At 50.6% G+C, this 17,759-nt stretch overlaps 2 protein-coding genes across 3 annotated transcripts; one reads left to right on the top strand and one right to left on the bottom strand.

The window, feature by feature from the left end:
• Positions 1 to 81: 81 nt before the first annotated feature.
• On the bottom strand, positions 82 to 11,842 carry DCTN4 (dynactin subunit 4). 2 transcript variants are annotated; one of them, XM_048960391.1, is made up of 14 exons: positions 11,665 to 11,842; positions 10,601 to 10,671; positions 10,117 to 10,295; positions 9,181 to 9,224; positions 8,289 to 8,396; positions 7,659 to 7,679; positions 6,684 to 6,757; positions 6,405 to 6,517; positions 5,275 to 5,384; positions 4,525 to 4,598; positions 4,057 to 4,111; positions 3,547 to 3,654; positions 3,073 to 3,170; positions 82 to 2,353 (listed from the first exon to the last, which is right to left on the bottom strand). In XM_048960391.1, the coding sequence occupies exons 1-14, from the start codon at positions 11,797 to 11,799 to the stop codon at positions 2,140 to 2,142; spliced, it is 1,404 nt and encodes a 467-aa protein (XP_048816348.1). In that variant the 5' UTR covers positions 11,800 to 11,842; the 3' UTR covers positions 82 to 2,139. The 2 variants fall into 2 exon arrangements, with proteins under 2 accessions (XP_048816348.1, XP_048816349.1); XM_048960392.1 differs by lacking the exon at positions 7,659 to 7,679.
• Positions 11,843 to 13,074: 1,232 nt separating this feature from the next.
• SMIM3 (small integral membrane protein 3) lies at positions 13,075 to 16,211 on the top strand. Its single transcript, XM_048960561.1, has 2 exons — positions 13,075 to 13,171; positions 13,915 to 16,211. The coding sequence occupies exon 2, from the start codon at positions 13,916 to 13,918 to the stop codon at positions 14,093 to 14,095; it is 180 nt and encodes a 59-aa protein (XP_048816518.1). The 5' UTR covers positions 13,075 to 13,171; position 13,915; the 3' UTR covers positions 14,096 to 16,211.
• The last annotated feature ends 1,548 nt before the right edge of the window (positions 16,212 to 17,759 follow it).

Below are 17,759 nucleotides of genomic sequence, written 5' to 3'. Positions count from 1 at the left end.
GAGCGCAGGGGTGCTTAGCTTTTCATATTTTAATTGTTACTACTTCCCCATTAACGGCTGTGTAAATAACAGTGCAGAGCCTGAGAGCCAAGGTCGCTTTATTGAAGATTACTACATGAAGTTAAGCGGTAAGGCAACAGTCGCCTGTCATTACGGGTAACACCGATGGGCAAGAACTCCTGCGACCCGGGAGCAAGGACAGACAGACGGACAGACACAGCTCACGGCATTGCTATCACCTACAAGCACCTAAAGGAGAGGAACATCTCACCGAGCACACCGGACTGCTCGGACAGCCACCGATCTGCGCCCCCAGCAGCTGTCGGCAGGCACAGAACCCAGCAGCTCCTCATTGTCCAGGAGCACAGAGCACAGCCCAAGCCCATCCCAATGCCTGCGGTGGCACTGGGACCGGGAGCTGCAGCCAGAGGGCTCCATCAGCCAGCAGCATCCCAAAAGCTGCTTCCATAGGTAGTAGTGTTGCGGCTAAGGAGAGAACTGATGGCCATGGTTTAAGTGTTTTGTTATCTGGAAGGTAAAACAGCAGCAGACGCTAGCGCTATACATTAATAAATACAAACTACACTTCTTAAACTCATGCTGTACACCTGCGTGTAACCTAGGCAATGTAAACGTGCTGACTTGCTGCTCTGGGAGGTGCTGCAGGAGCAGGGCTGTAAGGCGTGTGTTTCCCTTCCAGGCACAGGGAAACCAGCCCTCTGGGCACACTAAGGCAGGCTGCTTGGTTTGCAGGAGATATGGCCTTATCCCTCTCTCCCACACAGCGGTTTGCAGCTCTGGGGTGGCAGAACCACAGCACAAACATCGTGAGCAACAAAGCTGTCCTTGGCTGATACACAAACGCCTCCCAACGCCAGCACATCAAAGCCCATCAGAAACAGGTAATGAAAGTAAACATTGAACTGGGAATGAAATTGAAGTCTCCCAAGGACAAACAATCTCACCCACTCGCACTGTACTACTGCAGTGAACTGGCATTCGGTATCCTGCATACACTCTTCTTAATTAAAGTTTTAGTTTGGGCTATGGCCACATTACACCTCAGATAATGTTTTCCTTTTTTTTTTTTTTTTTTTTTTTTTTTAAAACAGTGGTACAGTGTATGCTAGTTACAGTGTAACAGCCTTTCCTCCTTTATACCCCCACTCCCACAGCTGGAAAAGACAGTATGAACTTGGACAGCCTCAGTAGTTTTTTGTATGCTAGAGCTAATCTCAATTCTCCAAGTTTAGTACTGATTGCTATCCCTATTAACACACATTTATTAATACGAAGATTGACAGGCAGCCTCTCAGGACCACTCTCACCTCAGTAAAGAAATGTAGCACAATGAGACTTCCCAGTTTCTAACAACTCACACTACCACATCCACCTTGCAAAACGACGAGCCTACAGTGTGGTTGGTGGCCAGTCAGATCCATGAGCACTGCAGTATTTCATGTTCTGGGACTGAAGACAAAGTGACCGTTTCCTTTGTGAAAAGATTTACCACTTTGGCTAAGGAAACTGCATGTGCCAGAGTGTTTTTTCACAAGAACAGAAAGGGTTGTACATCCAAGTGCCCCACAGTTATTTGAGGTATCCTAACAGGAAGCAAAAAACAAAGGAAAGAAAGCATCATGCTGCAGCAACAGACTTGTCAGTAATGCAGCAGACACTGCCACCTCTTAAAATGTTTGTTTGAGAAGGGCATAGCTCCATGTGGGGAAGAAGTTCACTTCTGTGTATGTAACATTAGGTTCGTGGGCTGACTTGAAAGAAGAAGAAAAACAACAGGGTTTCTTTTTTGTCGATAAAGCCAAATTCAGCCAGTAACACAAATCTGGAGAAAGCTAGCTCTATCTGCGTGCTGAAACACGTGCTGCGAGTTAAACTAGCCTGTGGCAGTGTGGGGAAGCAGAGCTTTAGTTAGTGGGCACTACGATAAGAAGAGAGAACAAATCATCCCAAACCACAGCACCCTCACCCACGCAGCCTCCTCCTGACGGCCTGGCTGCAGCCCGTGGCACACACCCACACATCACACAGGAGCTTTCACAGAAGGTTTCACCAGGGTGCAATTCTTTCACTGACAGTCCATCCTGCAGCCAGCCACGGGGACACGAGTGCTGGGAGCTTTTAGGGGAGCACTGGACCGAGGCTGAGCTCAATGTGGTGGGTAAGCCAGATGACCTCTGAGACCTGGTCGCATTCCTCGCTGGGCCGGATTGGAGCAGCAAGGTTTTTAAACTCGTGCTTCATCTTAAAGCTCACGGTCACATCGCCCTCCTCTTTCTGCGGGGTAACCTTGATGAAAACTCCTACCTTGTTGGCTTTTCTGAAGGCAATAACGCTGCAAAACAGAAAACAAAAGAACTGGGTCAGCTGAGTTCTCCATCTATTGTTCTGAGAGATTTATTCTGACACAAAGTAAGAGGGATGCTCAGTTTACAGCCCACGGCCTGAACATGCCTCACTAGAACAATTGCTCTGGTTGGCAGCTGCTGCTCTTTTCCCAGGGGACTCACAGCCTCTCCTGCCTCAAGATCAGAATGCACTACCCTCCTCTAAGCTGGCAGCTGCTGGCAGAACAGAACATGCCTGCTTTGGCCATGAAAGTTATGAACCTAGTTAGTTATGCAACAGAGATAGGCCGTAATATATGGTTCAAGCTGCTCAGTAAGAGGCTGTAGGGTCTATTTCAATGCTAAAGCTGGAGGCACCTCTGTTGTACACACTACTGTGTGGTTCCCATCACTTCCTTGAAACCTCTGCTTGCAAAGGAAAGGATTACAAGAGTATTGAAGGGAGAATCAGTACCAACACCTATAACTCAACTGCTCTAACACCATAATTGTTTTGAAGGGATGAAATGTCTTCTGAACAGTCCAAACCACAAACAGAAGAGAAAGATTTGCACTGCTTCTCTCTGATCACAAAGCTAAACAAATTAACAATTAAAAACAAAGAAAGAAAAAAAACACCCTGAAGAGAGAGAGTACATAGCAAACTACTTGGTTAAAGTGCCAAGCATTTCAGGGACAGGGTCCCTACAGGACAGACAGCACTCACTCAGGGTCATCCTGGAAGTCCTGAGGCTCTGCCAGCTCATCATATTCTGCTGCAGCATCTTTGCCAGCCAGAATAAGCTCCTTGGGAGGAACTACCACCTGAAACAAAACACCAACAGAAACCTTTCAGTACTGACCACCATCTACACCACAAACAGGACAAAGTAATTCTCTTTGAGGGAATTAAGCTCTCCTACAGCTTAATAGAATGACCTTGGCTTCTCCCTCCTCTGGCAGTCTCTATTTACAACTCTTATCTGTGAAGTCACATATTTCTCCCTTGGGCTCTGGATCTCAATCATCAAACAGAATTTTAAAATACATTAAGAGCTGATGTTTACATTGATGGTGGTAATTTAAACCTCCCAGGAAGAAAAGGAAACACAGTCAGTATGGCCTAAAGGTCCACATGAGGAAAGATAAATGGGAGCAGAAAGCCTTGGAAGAGGCCTGGCTTGCACAGCAGGTACAATACCTTGGCACTGCTGTTAACGTTGTCAGGGTCTCCTTCTTCACACTCCAGCAGCGTGACATGTGTGATATTTTCCACTGGATTGGTCAGAGTAAGAAGAACTTGGCTTTCCTGGAAAGATTCAAGAATTGCAAGTCAAGAAGTCATCATGTTAAAAGTCATCATTTACTGTTAGTACCCCCACTGTGTGACTGATGGACACCTTCAAAAATCACACTGCTTACTCAAAGGACGGACAGCAAACAGCCCCATTCCTTCAGAATGCTGGCAACATCATGCAGCTCTCCACACCATTTATTCTTCAGACACCTGCATGTACTTGTTATGCCAGACATCAGACTGCACTGTAACCTATTCACACGGTGTGACAACTGCAGGCACTCTTATTCTGACCGCTCCCTTAAGCCCTGCACTCTCTCTAAACAAAGCTAGCAGAGCCCTCAGGAAACCATCCCACATCCACACCTCTCAGTTATATCTTACCCTAAAGTGTTTCTGCAAGAAAGCACTGACCTTCATGTAGCGCAGGTTGGGAATAGACATGATTCTCACTTCAGGGATGTAGTTACTAAAAGAACAACAGAGCAAATGAATGGGATAAACTGCATTGCTGCCTGTAACCTGCTGAAGTAAGTATTCACGGGCATCTGGCTGGCATGTTCAATGATACTAGAGCTTAGCTTACATCAAGCAAATAAATGAAGAGCCTTTTTGCTATCTAAGGCTAAACCTACAACTCCTGCTACTACATGGGGCTGAACTGCATGCACTGCCTTTTTCAGACTGCTGAGGTCCTCAGCAAGCTTCCAATACACGAGGGAGCAAACTTACTACAAATTACTCAAATACATAAATTAACTGATTATGTCATTTTAACAGATTACACAATTACACACAAGATCAAAGCCCAAAAGAAATTAAAATATAAAGCTCTAAGTACTGGTAGGCAGTTGCTGGCCCCACCCTCCACATCTTACTTACACAGCAACCATCTGGATCTTGAATTTGATGGATGTTGGGTTGAATTCTGGTTTGCTGAGGTTATGTTCACATTTCTAGACACAAAGATATTTTTGTTAGCACCAACAGATAGCGTGTGCTCACAAACAGATGAGCCAGAGCTGCAGGCACAGGGCCACTAACCACAGCACTACCAACCTGTAGCACAGTACACATAAAGCTATCTTGGGGTGCATGTAGCCACAATGGTGGCAAGTTACTGATACTTTGTATCAGTATCTTATCAGTTCTATAGGTGCAATTCCAGAAATACAACTTGGAACCAAGCTTAAAAATACTCAGACATTGACTGCAGCAGAAAGAAGGCACAAATAACTGGAATCCAAGGCTGACCTCCTCGTGAGCTACTCTTTAAATACAGGCACTGCCTGACACAAATGATTTCCTAGAAAACATTCTGAAACTGGATTTAATTCTTGCCCGTCTTCACTTTCCAGCTCCCTGCTTTTCTTCTCTTTCTGTGTGGCAGGACACACAAACTCTTCTGCAAGTCCATATTTGTGTCTCTACAAGCCTTTCAATAACATGAAGGGGCAGCTGTGCTGTCATCACACCAGAGATGCGACAGCCTCCCTAATCTCCTCATGCTGCTTCCAGTATTCAACCACCAGAAGCATGTGAGCAGTTTCTCTTAAAAAAGAAACGCAGAGCTCATTTCCCATAGCCCAAGTCCTGTGAGCCTAGAAGTGCTGTTCTGCAGTCATTACTCACCCGACAGCGCAGTGAACGTTTGATCAGGAGGTGCTTGTGACGTGGGTAGAGCTGGGAAGCACAGATTGGCTGGAAGTCAGGCTGCAGCAAGCGCTGATGCAGTGTTGTCACTGGGTGACACAAAGAAGACCAAATTTACAACTTATCCACGCACTGAAACTCAAGCCAGACTGCACATACGCACTGGCCTAACAGCATGTGTGCAAAGGGCAAGTCAGCTTTCATAGCTTTGTTACTGCCACAGCTGGGTGCTGCTTGAGTAGGAGACAAAGTCTGCAGCAAGGAGTTTGCGTAATTCAGACTCACACAAAGAATTAGTGACTGCAGTTAGGAACTTCAGCAGCCAAACTCCCCACGGTGTTCTTCCATAAAAAAGGCTCCTCACCACTGTCTAACAGGCAGCCAGCCACCTGGCAGCCTTTCCCTCAATGCAGAAGTTGTCTTCTTCACCAGCATCCTATTTTCTCAACACTGACAGAGTCTCATGAGGAAAGGAGACCATCCATGTCTTCCCAAAAATCTTTTATGAGTTATTTAATATGTGTGAACTTTGTGGGCCTGCAGAACTGAGGACATCTGTCCTGCTTAGAACCACCTCAGCAGAAAGTTCAGAATGCTTCCTGTTCCTGCTGTTTTATCCTATCCACTCCTACATTTCTTGGACCAATCTACAATATGTGCTGATTGAATCAGGAGTCAGCTATCTCACAAGCATACGTAAGCTGTTCCAACCTGATGTCAAAATAACGCACAACTGTTACTTAACAGGTCAGATAAGGTGCCAACTCCCCAGCAGCACAACTACTTCCTTATTATCTGCTATCATTTGAAAAAGGATGTCAGGTCTTTCCTTCACCCCAATGTCACATGCAGAAAAGTTACAATCAGTGAAAAAAATGAAACAGTAGCAAAGAAGCCTGTTGGTTTTGGGGCCAAGCTTTCCTTATTTTATTTATGTATTTATTTTTGCTGAGCTGCAATCAAAAGCACCATTAGAAAATCACAAATTTCACACCATTTCAACCCCAGCATGCTAAAACCTTAAACCACTAAGAACCCATTGACACGTTTCCAAACACCGTCCATGTTATGAAAGGAATGGCAAAAGAGACACAATATTAAGGTATTACCTTCAGTCAGATTGATTGGTCTCGTGTAGTAATCCTCGGGAAGGGGTTCTACTTCTTCCACTGCATCAGCTGGCTCAATCTTGATCTCCTTTTGATCCTCTCCTTCCTTCAGACTGAAGCAAAACACCAGGAAACTCAGTCATAAAACATAGCACAAATGCTCTGACAGACAGCAAGGACAGCACTGCGTTATGCCACAGAAGGCAGAGGTGCTAGGAGTGCAAGACAACAGTGCACAAGGAGATGGAAATGCACTTGTTTCTATTAGGTGATACTCACGAGAGTCCAGCAAGAGCACTGATGGGAGCACCGGGCCTCTGGCGCTGAAGTCTGGTTCCAAGGCCGTATTTGTCCTACAGGAACAAAAAGGCATCGTCAGCCTGAGGTCTGCTTCCTCCCAGGGCAACAAGACCTACTGCAAACTCATATTTGAGCTGCATGATAAGCATAGGGAAACAAGCAAATTAAAGCAAAAAGGGAAAGGTATTCGAGGCCTCTCAAGATATTTTTTTTCCCCCACTCAAACCATGAGTGAGGAGAAAACAATGGGAAGAGACGAATGTTTGTGGGTACTGCTTATGCACTTGTTGTTGTTTTTAAACCATCAGCCTACAGTACTAACGTGTTCTCCCTTAACTGCTTGTCAGTCGTGCAGAATGAGAGCTCAACTGCACAAGAACTAGGCAGACGTGGCTCTGTGTCCATGTGAAATGCTCCCTACAGATGCTGGAAGGTTCCATTTCCTATGAGCTCTGTTACCTAACGGTCTGTCTCTCTCACCAGGCACAACCTCTCAGCAGGAACAGCTGAGCTACTCCTCTGCTTTCTGCAGCTGAACTGCACACATGATGTTTGGAAGCACAGATCTTCCTTCTGGGCACAACTGAAAATTTATTTCTTACCAAATGAGAAATCTGAGCATCAGCCTTATCCTAGTGGCTCCTCAAGAATCAGAAGACTGAGATTAGTACCATTTCCCTCAGGTATGTAGATGGACACCTCTTGGCTGAGATCTGTGAAGAACTGCCTTTCAATTGCAAATTACTTACCCAAAGACAAAGCCCTGTTTCCAAACTAACAAAAACCATGTTTTTTTAAACATGTTACCCTCTAACTAATTAGCCTTTGGGTGCTTTTGCTCTATACACATTCAAGTCAGAGGCCCTGAGGAAAGGTGAAGAGCAGAATATGTTACTGCCCTTCAGTTGGTACCGTGAGAGCTTTAACACCAGCAGAAATGGTGAAAAGACTTACCACTACATGTATAGTGTGTTGCTGTGGAGAGCCCCCAAAATAGCAGCAGGTAGCAACAGAGACAAAAAATGCAGCCATAAGACACAAGCAAGGGCACAGAGCAGGCACAGTTAATTGAGAAATAGCAAGCATATGCAGTCATCCAGCTGAATGAAGTAAGCGTTTACCTGACAGTTACAATGAACAAGTAATTCAGGCCACAATCAAGTCTTAACTTAATTAATTTCAGTTGAGACTTCATGCAGCGAAGTGCAGGACAATCCTGATTTGGTACTGAGCAGCAGTATGCAACTTTCCTTAGAAGGCTGCACATCGTAACCACAGCTGCAGTGCACTTCACTGCTGGATATGTACTCCTTTGCCTGGCAAGTACAAACCCTTCTGACACTATCAGAGAGGATTACTACAGAAAAATGCAGTACAGTACAAATTAAAGGGTGCAAAACTACTCATCCCTAAAGAAATCCTGGCGCATGTTCCTCATGTTATTCCCAATTAAGAAAAGAACAGAAAGCAGAAAGAGAAAGAGAAAGTAGCCCTATCATGCTACCCTCCTACCCAACCATTTTCCAAGCTGAGGCTGCTGTGCCTCACTCTGCCTGCTCTGAGAGCACAGGGCTCCCAGCTCACCGAGAAGGCCAGAGGCATGTAGTTTCGGCGCCGCACCAACTTCTTCCGGTCCCGCTCGATCTTCTCTTTCTGAGCCAACTGCTGGTAGTACTCAACCAGCTTGTTAATCTGGAGTTAAGAAGAGGAACAGATACCAGTGAAAGAAGAACAAACATCACACCAGCTGCAATATTTCAGTGTCAACAAGCTGGGGTTCCTGCTAATTGTTTCATTCCGTTCCTAGTTCCAGTATATCACAGGATATACATCAAGGACGCTGCTGTGCCTTAACATTTATTTATGCACATCATGGGTGACAAACTGATGTTCCTCTGGGAATGAGGCCTGCCAGAAAACAGCATCCTGTTCTGATTTTCCAGTTAGTAACTGACCCCATGTAGATTCACAGAATCACAGAATTGTAGGGGTTGGAAGGGACCTCCAGAGATCATCGAGTCCAACCACCCCTGCCAAAGCAGGTTCCCTACACCAACATTCATCCTTTAGTTTTCCAAAGCATGCTTTCAAACTTATGAAGAGTTTTAAAGGTAGACCAGTAAGGCAAAATTTGATGTGCTCTGTCGAAGGTTAAGAACACCTCTCATTAGATAGCAGCCTTCCTCAGACACACAGAGACAGCATGCCCATTAGTGCAATTTTAACAGTGCCACTTGTTACTACGTTTGCACTGGAAATCCTCCCAAACAAGCAATTTCATACTGTAACATCCATGGATAAGCCTCTAAGAGGCCTTCCTTCCACTGAATTCAGTCAAGGCAGAGATTATGAACTGGACATGGCACCAGAAGGATTGTACAGGTGCAAAAAACAAGATTGAGATGGCCTGGCACCTCTAACAGCTCTTTTTGGCTGATGCCATCTCAGCCTAAGGGTGGCCTTCCCCTTCACTCACCCTCTGTGTGTGAGGATTCTCTGGTTCCTGCCAGCCACCACTAGCTGCAAGAGAATAAAACAAAGTCCTGAGGAGATTTCCAGACTCCGCACAGAAATCACACCTTACACCCACCTGTCTCAGTCCTAGCTTTGAAATATGGCCTTCCCTATATTCACTACTCTCACCATCACAGTTCCTCAAGTTTGTACCTGCATAAATACATACCTCTATGAGCTTTTCATGGGCAGGTTTGGGTTGAAGTGACTTGTCCAGCTTTTACAGTGCATTTTTAAACAACTTCTGCTTGAGGAATACAGAACAGCACCCAGGATGACTATGGCAGTATGCACATCAGTTTATAACTACATGTTCTTATTAACAGCTGCCCATGTCTCTGCACCTTCACCTCTAGGTCTTCAGTCACGAACACTAGGAGTCAAAGAGAACCTGCCTGCTCTACTCAGCCTCGTTCCTGGAGCCTGATACATATTTTCTGCGTGTCTTATGGACTGAGAAATAGCCAAAAGCTTTGTTCCTTTTCTGTCATGAAGAGAAAAAACAGGGGCACACACTGACTAATACCTCTGAAATAAGCCTAAGCAAACAGAAGTGACAGGAAATGAGCTCAATTTCTGTGCTGTCAGACTGAGCAACTTCAAAGACTGAAGCAAACTCTCAGCCAGGGGAGAGAGCACACCTACTGACAAAGGTCCACATCTGACAGCTTTCTGACAGGTCAGGTAACACAAGCATGGAAGTGGGTCAGATGTTACACTAACTCAGCTCTTCAGATGAGATTTCACCAAAAAAGCATTTTCTTGTTAATTTCCCAACTGCAACTCAAAATCTAGACAAACCTTATACTTATCATACAGCCATCAACTAGGCTGGTTGTATTCTACCTTCACTAGACATGGTGGACTGCTATTTGCCTTGTTTTTGCACATCACTTACCAACAGACTTGTCTGCCATGCCCACATCCCGGGATGTCCAGCGGCAAAACCCACAGGCCAAATAATATGCTTTCTTCATGGTAGTTTTGGCTGGGTCATCGGGGAGCGGAGCAGGAATGCTAGTGGCCCGAGTGGAAAGGGTGTGCATGCAGCAGGGGCAGTCAAAACAGTTAGCACACCTGGAGAGAGAAAGGCCTTAGAATCATGGAAACATTAAGGCTGAGAAAGCCCTCCAAGATCATCCAGTCCAATCGTCAGCCCATCACAGTGCTCCTATCTCTGTCCACAGGCACAGGAACACACACTCAATGGGCAAATTAAGATTAAATCAACATCATGGGAAAACAATTTTTCCCCAAGACAAACCAAATGGTAACAAGTGAAGTAACTTTTGAAGGGGGCTTCAGGTACGTGTGGTTGGGTGCTCACAACATCAGGACAAAGCTGCTCTGAATGGTGGCCCTTGATGACAAATGAACCTTACCGATTCTTTTTCAGCTTGGCCTCAGCTGATGGCATGTTTTCCAGGCAGCTGGGGCAGTAGTGGGAATCCACCTGAGGGACAACACAGACATGTCACTGTTCTGCCATGCTGCAGCTAGAAACTGCTGTGCTATTCATGAGGCTTTGCCTGTGGACAGGTGGGCGAAGCCAGAGAAGACATTAGGTGTTCTTTCAGTATCTGAAACCTCAGGCTGTCTCAACCAAAAACTGATGTTTAATAACGTTGGAAGGTTTCTTAAGCGTTGGAAGGCACTTAAAGCACTCTGCCTGGTACACGGCAAAGGCACAGCGGGGACTGGATGACTGCAGATCCCACAGTGTCACTACTGAGCCCGGACAACAGGCTGCAATGCACTATGCCATTCCCATCTACATTTATTCTGCCTTGTACCTACAGCGGGCACAAAGCCACACGTTTCAGGAAATGTTTTGCTGCCACAAACTGACGTTGTCAATTAGCACAACGGTAACAGGAAGGAGACCCTGCCCAAATTAGGAAACATCCACAGCTAGGAACGGCCAGGCCTGAGGCCTCCCGGGTGCAGCGCGATGTGGAGGCAGGTGGTGACACATCTATTTTCTGCTCCCGGGAGGTTTTACGGCTTGCAGACACGCCTCTTTAAGGAACCTAATGCCTTTCGTAACGCTTCTTTAGCCTCTGATGCTTTCTTAATTCACAGTATAACCGGGCAACTGATTCAGGGAGCCCGAGCGGCCGCCCGGGACAAGGCCTCACCGCCCCGAAGGAGCTCAGCCCTCTACACGCGGTTCCGCCCCTGCCCCGTGCGATCTCGCCAATCAAAACCCAAGTTCCGCAGATGGACAGGATCACTGAGCCAATCCACCGCGAGGCACCGCCCCCTCTGTCATGGACAGCCAATCGCATCGCTAAGCCCGGGCACCGCTGTGCCCACCCCCGGCCGGAGCCGCGAGCCAATGACGAGGCGAGTCGCGAATAAACGACAAACAAGGCAGCCAATAGGCGCGCGCGGAGGGCAGCGCCCCGTTCCGTATGCCGGCGCGGAGTGGCCGGGCGGCCGTTACCTCGTGCGAGACGCACTCTAGGGAGCGGAGCTCGCTGCAGTAGCGGCAGAAGTAGAGCTGCGACAGCGGGGCCCGCATCTCCTTCTCGCCGCGCACCAGGTACAGCACCCGCTCCGACTGCAGCAGCGACGCCATCTTGGGAGGAAACGGCCGCCACGCGCCGCGCCGCGCTTACGTCACCGCGCTGCGCCGCCCCCGCGTGCGGCGGAGACCACGTGACCTGCCACTTTAACCCCTGCGGCGCCGGGCGGGACGAGATGGCGCGCTGACGCCCTGTTGTATTGTTGTATTGTGTGCAGAGCTCGTGTACGGCCTGCAGAGCCTGAATGCCCCTTGCTGTGTTCCTATGGATGCGCGTGGCCTCTCGCAGTGCAGCACTGTTTTTTGTTGCATGGGTATTTGCAGCGTTGCATTGGGCGTGCATGGCCTGGGTGCCTCTTGCAGCGTTGCATTGCCTATACGTTGCACAGGTGCTTCCTGCAGCGTTGCAATGCTGCATTCAGCTGCCTCCTAAGCAGTGCGCTGGCTGTAGGGAGGAGGAGAGCAGCAGTGCCCCAGCTGTGCCTGCAGCTCCTGATTGTCCCTGTGCAGGGCTCAGGCACAGCCACTCCTAACTGAGAAGCGAGTGGCACAGAACAACCCAGAGATCTGCTGATGTGTGTCAGGTCTGGGCGCTGTGCTCTGCAGGCAGAGTGCATGAAGTCAGCTCCTGGGCATGGCACTGAGGTCCCTCTGTGTGAACCCTGCGGTGTCGTGCAGCTCCAGCAGCCGCCTGCCCTTCCTGTGCGGCTGTGAAGGAAACCCACAGCTGTGATGCTTCCTCTGCATGGCGATAAGACCCGTGTGGCTTTATCCCAGGCTGCACTGGAGGCTGATGAGGGCTGAGCTGCTGTGGGCTCCTGCCCAGCTCTGAGCGTAGGGCTGCTGGGCTGGAGGAAGTGAACTGTGATGGTGCTCAGCCATGAAATGTCAATAGAATACAATGAAAGAGTGTCATGACCTGGGAGGAACACACAGGGACCATTGAGCCCAACCGTGGCTTCATACAGGAACACACAAATCCCATGGTTGAACGGTGTCCAAACGTTTCCTGAGCTCCTGCAGCTCGGCCCATACCCGTGCCCTGGGGGTCTGTTCCATGCTCACCGCCCTCTGGTGCAGAACCTTTTCCTGACCCTCCCCTGACGCAGCACCATGCCGTAACCCTGGAGTCGTATCACTGGTCCCACGGAGCATCCATCCCACATCCATCCCCACACCCCACAGCAGTGGCCGCGTTACCCCATCCCCTTTGTTCTCCCGCACACAGCGGGCTGCAGGGGCTCGGACTTCGCTCTGGAGAGTGAGTTCCCAGCCCTCTTTCCCCTCCGGGCCTCCTCCCCCACTCCCTCCCCCGCCCGGCCCCGCTTCCCCTCCCCGCCCCGTCCCTCCCCCGACGGCCGCCCCGGCTCCGCGCTCCGTGCCGGGGCCGTGTTCGGCGAGACGCTGCCTCCGCTCTGCGCCGCAGGTAGGGGACCGGCTCCGGGACGTGGGTACCGCCGTGGGATTCGCTTCGTGCCGCGCGGTGCTGCTCCCCGCCTCGAGCCACGCGTGGCCGTCGGCACCGCGCTTGGTCCCGGGAAGCTCGGAGCGCACCAAGCGGCCGTAGAGCAGCCCCGGAGTCCACCCGTGGGACCCCCGCCCCGTCGAGGAGGCGCTGGGAGCGCAGCCCACGCGTGTTTTCAGCGCGCTCGAGTTGCTGAGGAGGAGGGGAGGCACCGCGCTGGTGATGCCCACCGTGCGGTGCCGAAGCAGCGCTGCTAATTGAGCCGTTAATTGCGTGACTCAGCGGGAACTGGGGGGTTTGGGGAGCTGTGAGCACGGGCTGCGTGGCACCACGCGTTCCAGTGCTCTGCTTCCCCAGAGAGCTGCTTTGGGGCTGGACACCTACCGGTTGTCCACAGTGCCTCACTGCAGCATCGTTCTGCACTGCCAGCAGACCCCAAAGTGAGCGGGCGACTGGTGGGATGCCTGCTGGCAGCTTTGCTCCATCAGCTCCTTTAATTGCAGCAGCAATTAACAGGGAACATTTTTTTCCCCGGGCTTCCATCCAGCTGCATCAAAGCACTCTGTAAATCCCACAGCGTCTCAAAAGAGCTTTGGCCAAAGCCTGTTTGCTCTGCAAAGAGCACATGCCCGAAGCTGGACGTGGTCTCCTTGGGGAGGCTTTGGGCTCTACAGCCCCATCACTGCTCTGTGTCTCCCTTTTAGGATGGACCTCCCTATCCCTGCTGATCCCGCTGCCCTCCCCAAGCACATCTTGGACATCTGGGTCATCGTTCTTATCATCCTGGCCACCATCCTTGTCATGACAGCCCTGTTGCTGTGCCCAGCCACAGCTGTCATCATCTACCGGGTACGGACTCACCCCACACGCAATGGCATTGTGTGAGGAAGATCAGCAGGACTCCCACCATGGGGCACCCAGAGAGTGGGGAGAGGATGGGGCTGGAGTGGGAGTGAACCACCGTGCTGCTGGGGAGCACAGCAGGATCCGGTTGTGTGGCATTGAGGACATGGAGGTGATGCCCAGCTGGAAGTGACTTGTTCTTGTAAGATAGCTTGCCTGTGCCATCTTGCAGCCATGTTATCCCATTGGGACTCTCCCAGTACCAGCAGCAAGGCAGCAAGGACCGTAAATGCCTGGCATAGTTATTTCTCCAGCTGCTGGGGTGATTGGAAAAGAAGAGTCAAAGCCAGATGACGGATGTGGCTTCTGGTTGTGCCTCCGTACTGCTGAAAGCATTGCTGCAGGAGCCCATCCCAGCAGGAATGCAGCTGGCACCAGTGGTTCCATGTGTCAGATATCAACTGGAATTGCAGGAAACCCTGCAGGGTTCAGATCCTATGGGTCCAGTGGGACAGAGGAGTGTGGGAAGCTTCTGCCTCTGCCTGCATGATGTTGGAGCTGCATCCCTTTCCCCGTGCCTTCCTATCAAACAGGCAGCAGAGGGTTCCCCCACAGGTACTGCCAGACCAAATAAGCTAATAGAAAATAAAATGACTGTATTCTATTTTGTCTGTATGTCTGTCTGTGTGTCGTGCAGCTCTGTCCATGTGGTTGGTGTCATCAGGGCACAGCGCTTTGTCACAGCTTCCCAAACCCTTGCCCATCCACAAGCCCACTGGCACAGCCTCATGCTGCAGTGCAGCCCCTGCACTAGGTGCGATGTAGGTCCAGGGCTGCTGTGTGTGGGTCAGAAGCCCTGTGGCCAGACCAGCATCCTGGCATGACTCAACATGAGAATGTACGTAAGCAGTGAGCTGAATCAGGCTGGGATGTGGGAATGGTTGCTTAAACGCTGTGTTCACCGCTGCAGAGGTACATCCTCTCATTTTGGGCAGGGTTTGCTTTGGGGTCAGGGGAAAGCACAGATCCCAGGGAGCAAGGAGATGTTCTGCTTTCGAGCTGTTGTATTGCTCTCCCCTCTCAAGTCGCCGAACTGAGCAGAGAACCAGATTTCTTCCTCCTTTGTTCCTCTTCCCTCCCTCTCTTGCTGGCACTCACAGTGTGCAGCTGGTGGTGGTCACGGTGCTGAGGCTCAGAGCAGCCCCTGCCTTGCTTTCCCCCATCCCACCCCACTGCCAGCAGCTGCTGCCTGGGACATGCGTGGTGTGTGGAGCAGAGCAGTATAACAGGAGGTGGACAGGCACAGAGCCGCAGCTGTGTTAGTGGTTTGAGGAGGAAGCCTGGCTTGAGGTAAGAGAGCAAAAACCAGCTGTTCCCACCTCCCTGAGTGCTTTTCTCCTGGGCCAGGGGTGCACGAGGGATTTCCTTTTGCGGCGGCGGAGATTTCTGGGAAGATTTGATCCTATTGCAAACATTTCCAGGAAAGGCATTGTGGAGCATTGCAAAGAAGGCTTTGTGAGCAGAGCCCGGAGCCACGTGAAGCAACATGGCAGCAGAAGGGAGAGCGGGGGGGAGCAGGGGCGCTTCCAGAGCATGACAAGGGGGGATTGCACACCTGCAACAAAAGTTCAGAGGTTGTGCTGGGATTAATGTTTTTCCACGGCCGTGTGCTGGCTCCCGGGATGTAGCAGAGGTGCATGGGTTCCCTGTCCCTTGCTGTGGCCTCTACAGCCTCTGATGTGCAGAAGGGATGAGCGGTACTGGAGGAGAAGGGTATGGAGGCAATGGGTGTGGAGCCCCTGGTGCTGACCCAAAGCCATACAGGGTTGGATGATGCTGTCCCACTGCAGCACCGGAGGTGGTGGTAGCAGGGATGAGACTGGAAGCACTGCTGGCCGTCTATCCCCAGCCCCTGCCAAACATCTGCAGCAGGCGGGGCTGGCTCCAGCAGAAAAACACCCAAGGAGGGAAGCTGCTGGGCGGCCAGCCTATCCCACACTCCCCTTGTTGGGGTGGGGGATGCTGCTCCAGCCTCGGCACGGATTTGAGGTGACACAGGCAGGATCCTCACTCAGCCATGGGGGTAGGGATCCATCGACCACAGCTTGCTGAACCCTTCCCTGTGCTTCAGTGCTCTCCCCAGGGAGGCTGGCCTGGCGTCAGGACCTAAGGAACAATTTATTTTTGTTTTGGTTTAGGAAAAGAAAAGGCGGTTCAGGAGCAGGTCAGCCCTTCCCTGCGTGCGGAGGCGATTTAGGGACGTGTGGAAGGGACGTGTCCACTTCTGCAGCACAGACCCGAGTCCCTGTGCACAGCTGGAAACCCACCAGAGCCCCACACCAGCAATTAGGGCATAAATATAAGAATGGTGTGAAATAGCAGGGAGGGAACACAGCTTGAACAGCCCCACTGCTGTGTCCAGAGCGTTCCCTGCTATGGGGAATTAGAGAAGGGCTAAGCCACATCTCTACATGCTTAAAGCTTTAGGGAACACTGTGATTGAGGAACACGGAGGGACCTGTGGGTACACTGTCCCATGGCCAGGCTGTAGGGTCCCCTCCATTCCATTGTGCAGGGAGCAGACGCCGAGCCAGCTGTCCCCTGCTGCAGGCGTGACCTATCCGCTCTGTTCCTAGGACCAGAGGTTCACTGCTCTGAACCCTGTTTTCCTAATTAAGCAATCCCAGCTGTGTTCCATCAATCTGTGGTACTTCCCATCACTGACACCAAGCAACCCTGGGGCCGTTTCAGAGCCTGCAGCCCCATCCCAAGACATCGTGTCCCTGCCATGGGATGGGGATTGCTCCCCTGAGCCCACAGCATCGCTGCCCTTCTCCTTCAGTCCTCTGGATTTGGCAGGAAGCCCTGGTCTGGCCAGCACTGCTCTCATGCAAAGGTAAGGTCCAGCTCTGGTGCTGGAAGCTGGATACTCACTGTGTCTCAGGGCTCACCCGCTGCCACACTTTGTCCCAGGTCAGTGAACCCCTGACCACAGCCTCCCCCCCAGCTCCCCCAGAACAGTTCATCAGGCCATTTGGAGGGATTTAAAGGAATTTACACCTCATTGCGGATATTTCCCTTGGAGCCAGCCCAGGGTAAATGTTTGCATTCCCTGAGTGTGCAAGAAGGGCCTTGGAAATTCCTGTCCCTGAGGATAAGAGGATAAGGGACCGCAGGCTTCTGCCCTCGGCTTGTGACTGCAGCATCACAGCGGGGGCACTGTGGGGTCACCCATTGGAGCTCTCAACCCAATCTCCTGAAGGATGCTGATGGAGTGCTTTGGTCTCTGCACTCGCCCGTCCCTATCCAGGGATGGCAGCAGGGTGTCACCTTGCCCAGGTGCTCCTTGCCAGGGTGAGGCTTTTAAATCCCATTGCATAAACCAGGATTTGAATCCCCAGGGGCTTATATTGCAGCCTGTGGGTCACACATCCTGGCCAAGCAGAGGCAGCACTGCCAATTGTCCCCTCCCACCCCAACATAATAAAAAATAAAAGAAAGAAAAATAGAATACAAACACTAAAACCCCCCAAATAAACCAAAACACAATCAATCAAAGTAAAGGGAAAACAAACAAACAAACAAACAACAACAACAAAAAACCACGATGCCCCGCCGGCTGCGCATCGCCCGCCCCAGGGCGCACACACGGTTAACGGCGCGGCCCCCCGCCCTCTCCCCCCCCTCCTCCCCGCCGGCGCTTGGC

This window comes from Lagopus muta, chromosome 14 (assembly GCF_023343835.1).
Source record: "Lagopus muta isolate bLagMut1 chromosome 14, bLagMut1 primary, whole genome shotgun sequence".
In the NCBI taxonomy this organism is placed as follows: Eukaryota; Metazoa; Chordata; class Aves; order Galliformes; family Phasianidae; genus Lagopus; species Lagopus muta.
The sequence above is the reverse complement of the archived record's forward strand: the minus strand, read 5'-3'. Positions and strand labels throughout refer to the sequence as shown.

What these genes read in the sequence shown, in the direction of transcription:
- DCTN4 (XM_048960391.1), bottom strand. Translation starts at nt 11,799, where the DNA reads ATGGCGTCGCTGCTGCAGTCGGAGCGGGTGCTGTACCTGGTGCGCGGC. An exon ending in CCAACCTGCGCTACATGAAG is followed by an intron (nt 3,655 to 4,056) that starts GTCAGTGCTTTC and finishes GAATCTTTCCAG; the next exon opens with GAAAGCCAAGTTCTTCTTAC. An exon ending in ACGTTAACAGCAGTGCCAAG is followed by an intron (nt 3,171 to 3,546) that starts GTATTGTACCTG and finishes GTTTTGTTTCAG; the next exon opens with GTGGTAGTTCCTCCCAAGGA.
- SMIM3 (XM_048960561.1), top strand. Translation starts at nt 13,916, where the DNA reads ATGGACCTCCCTATCCCTGCTGATCCCGCTGCCCTCCCCAAGCACATC.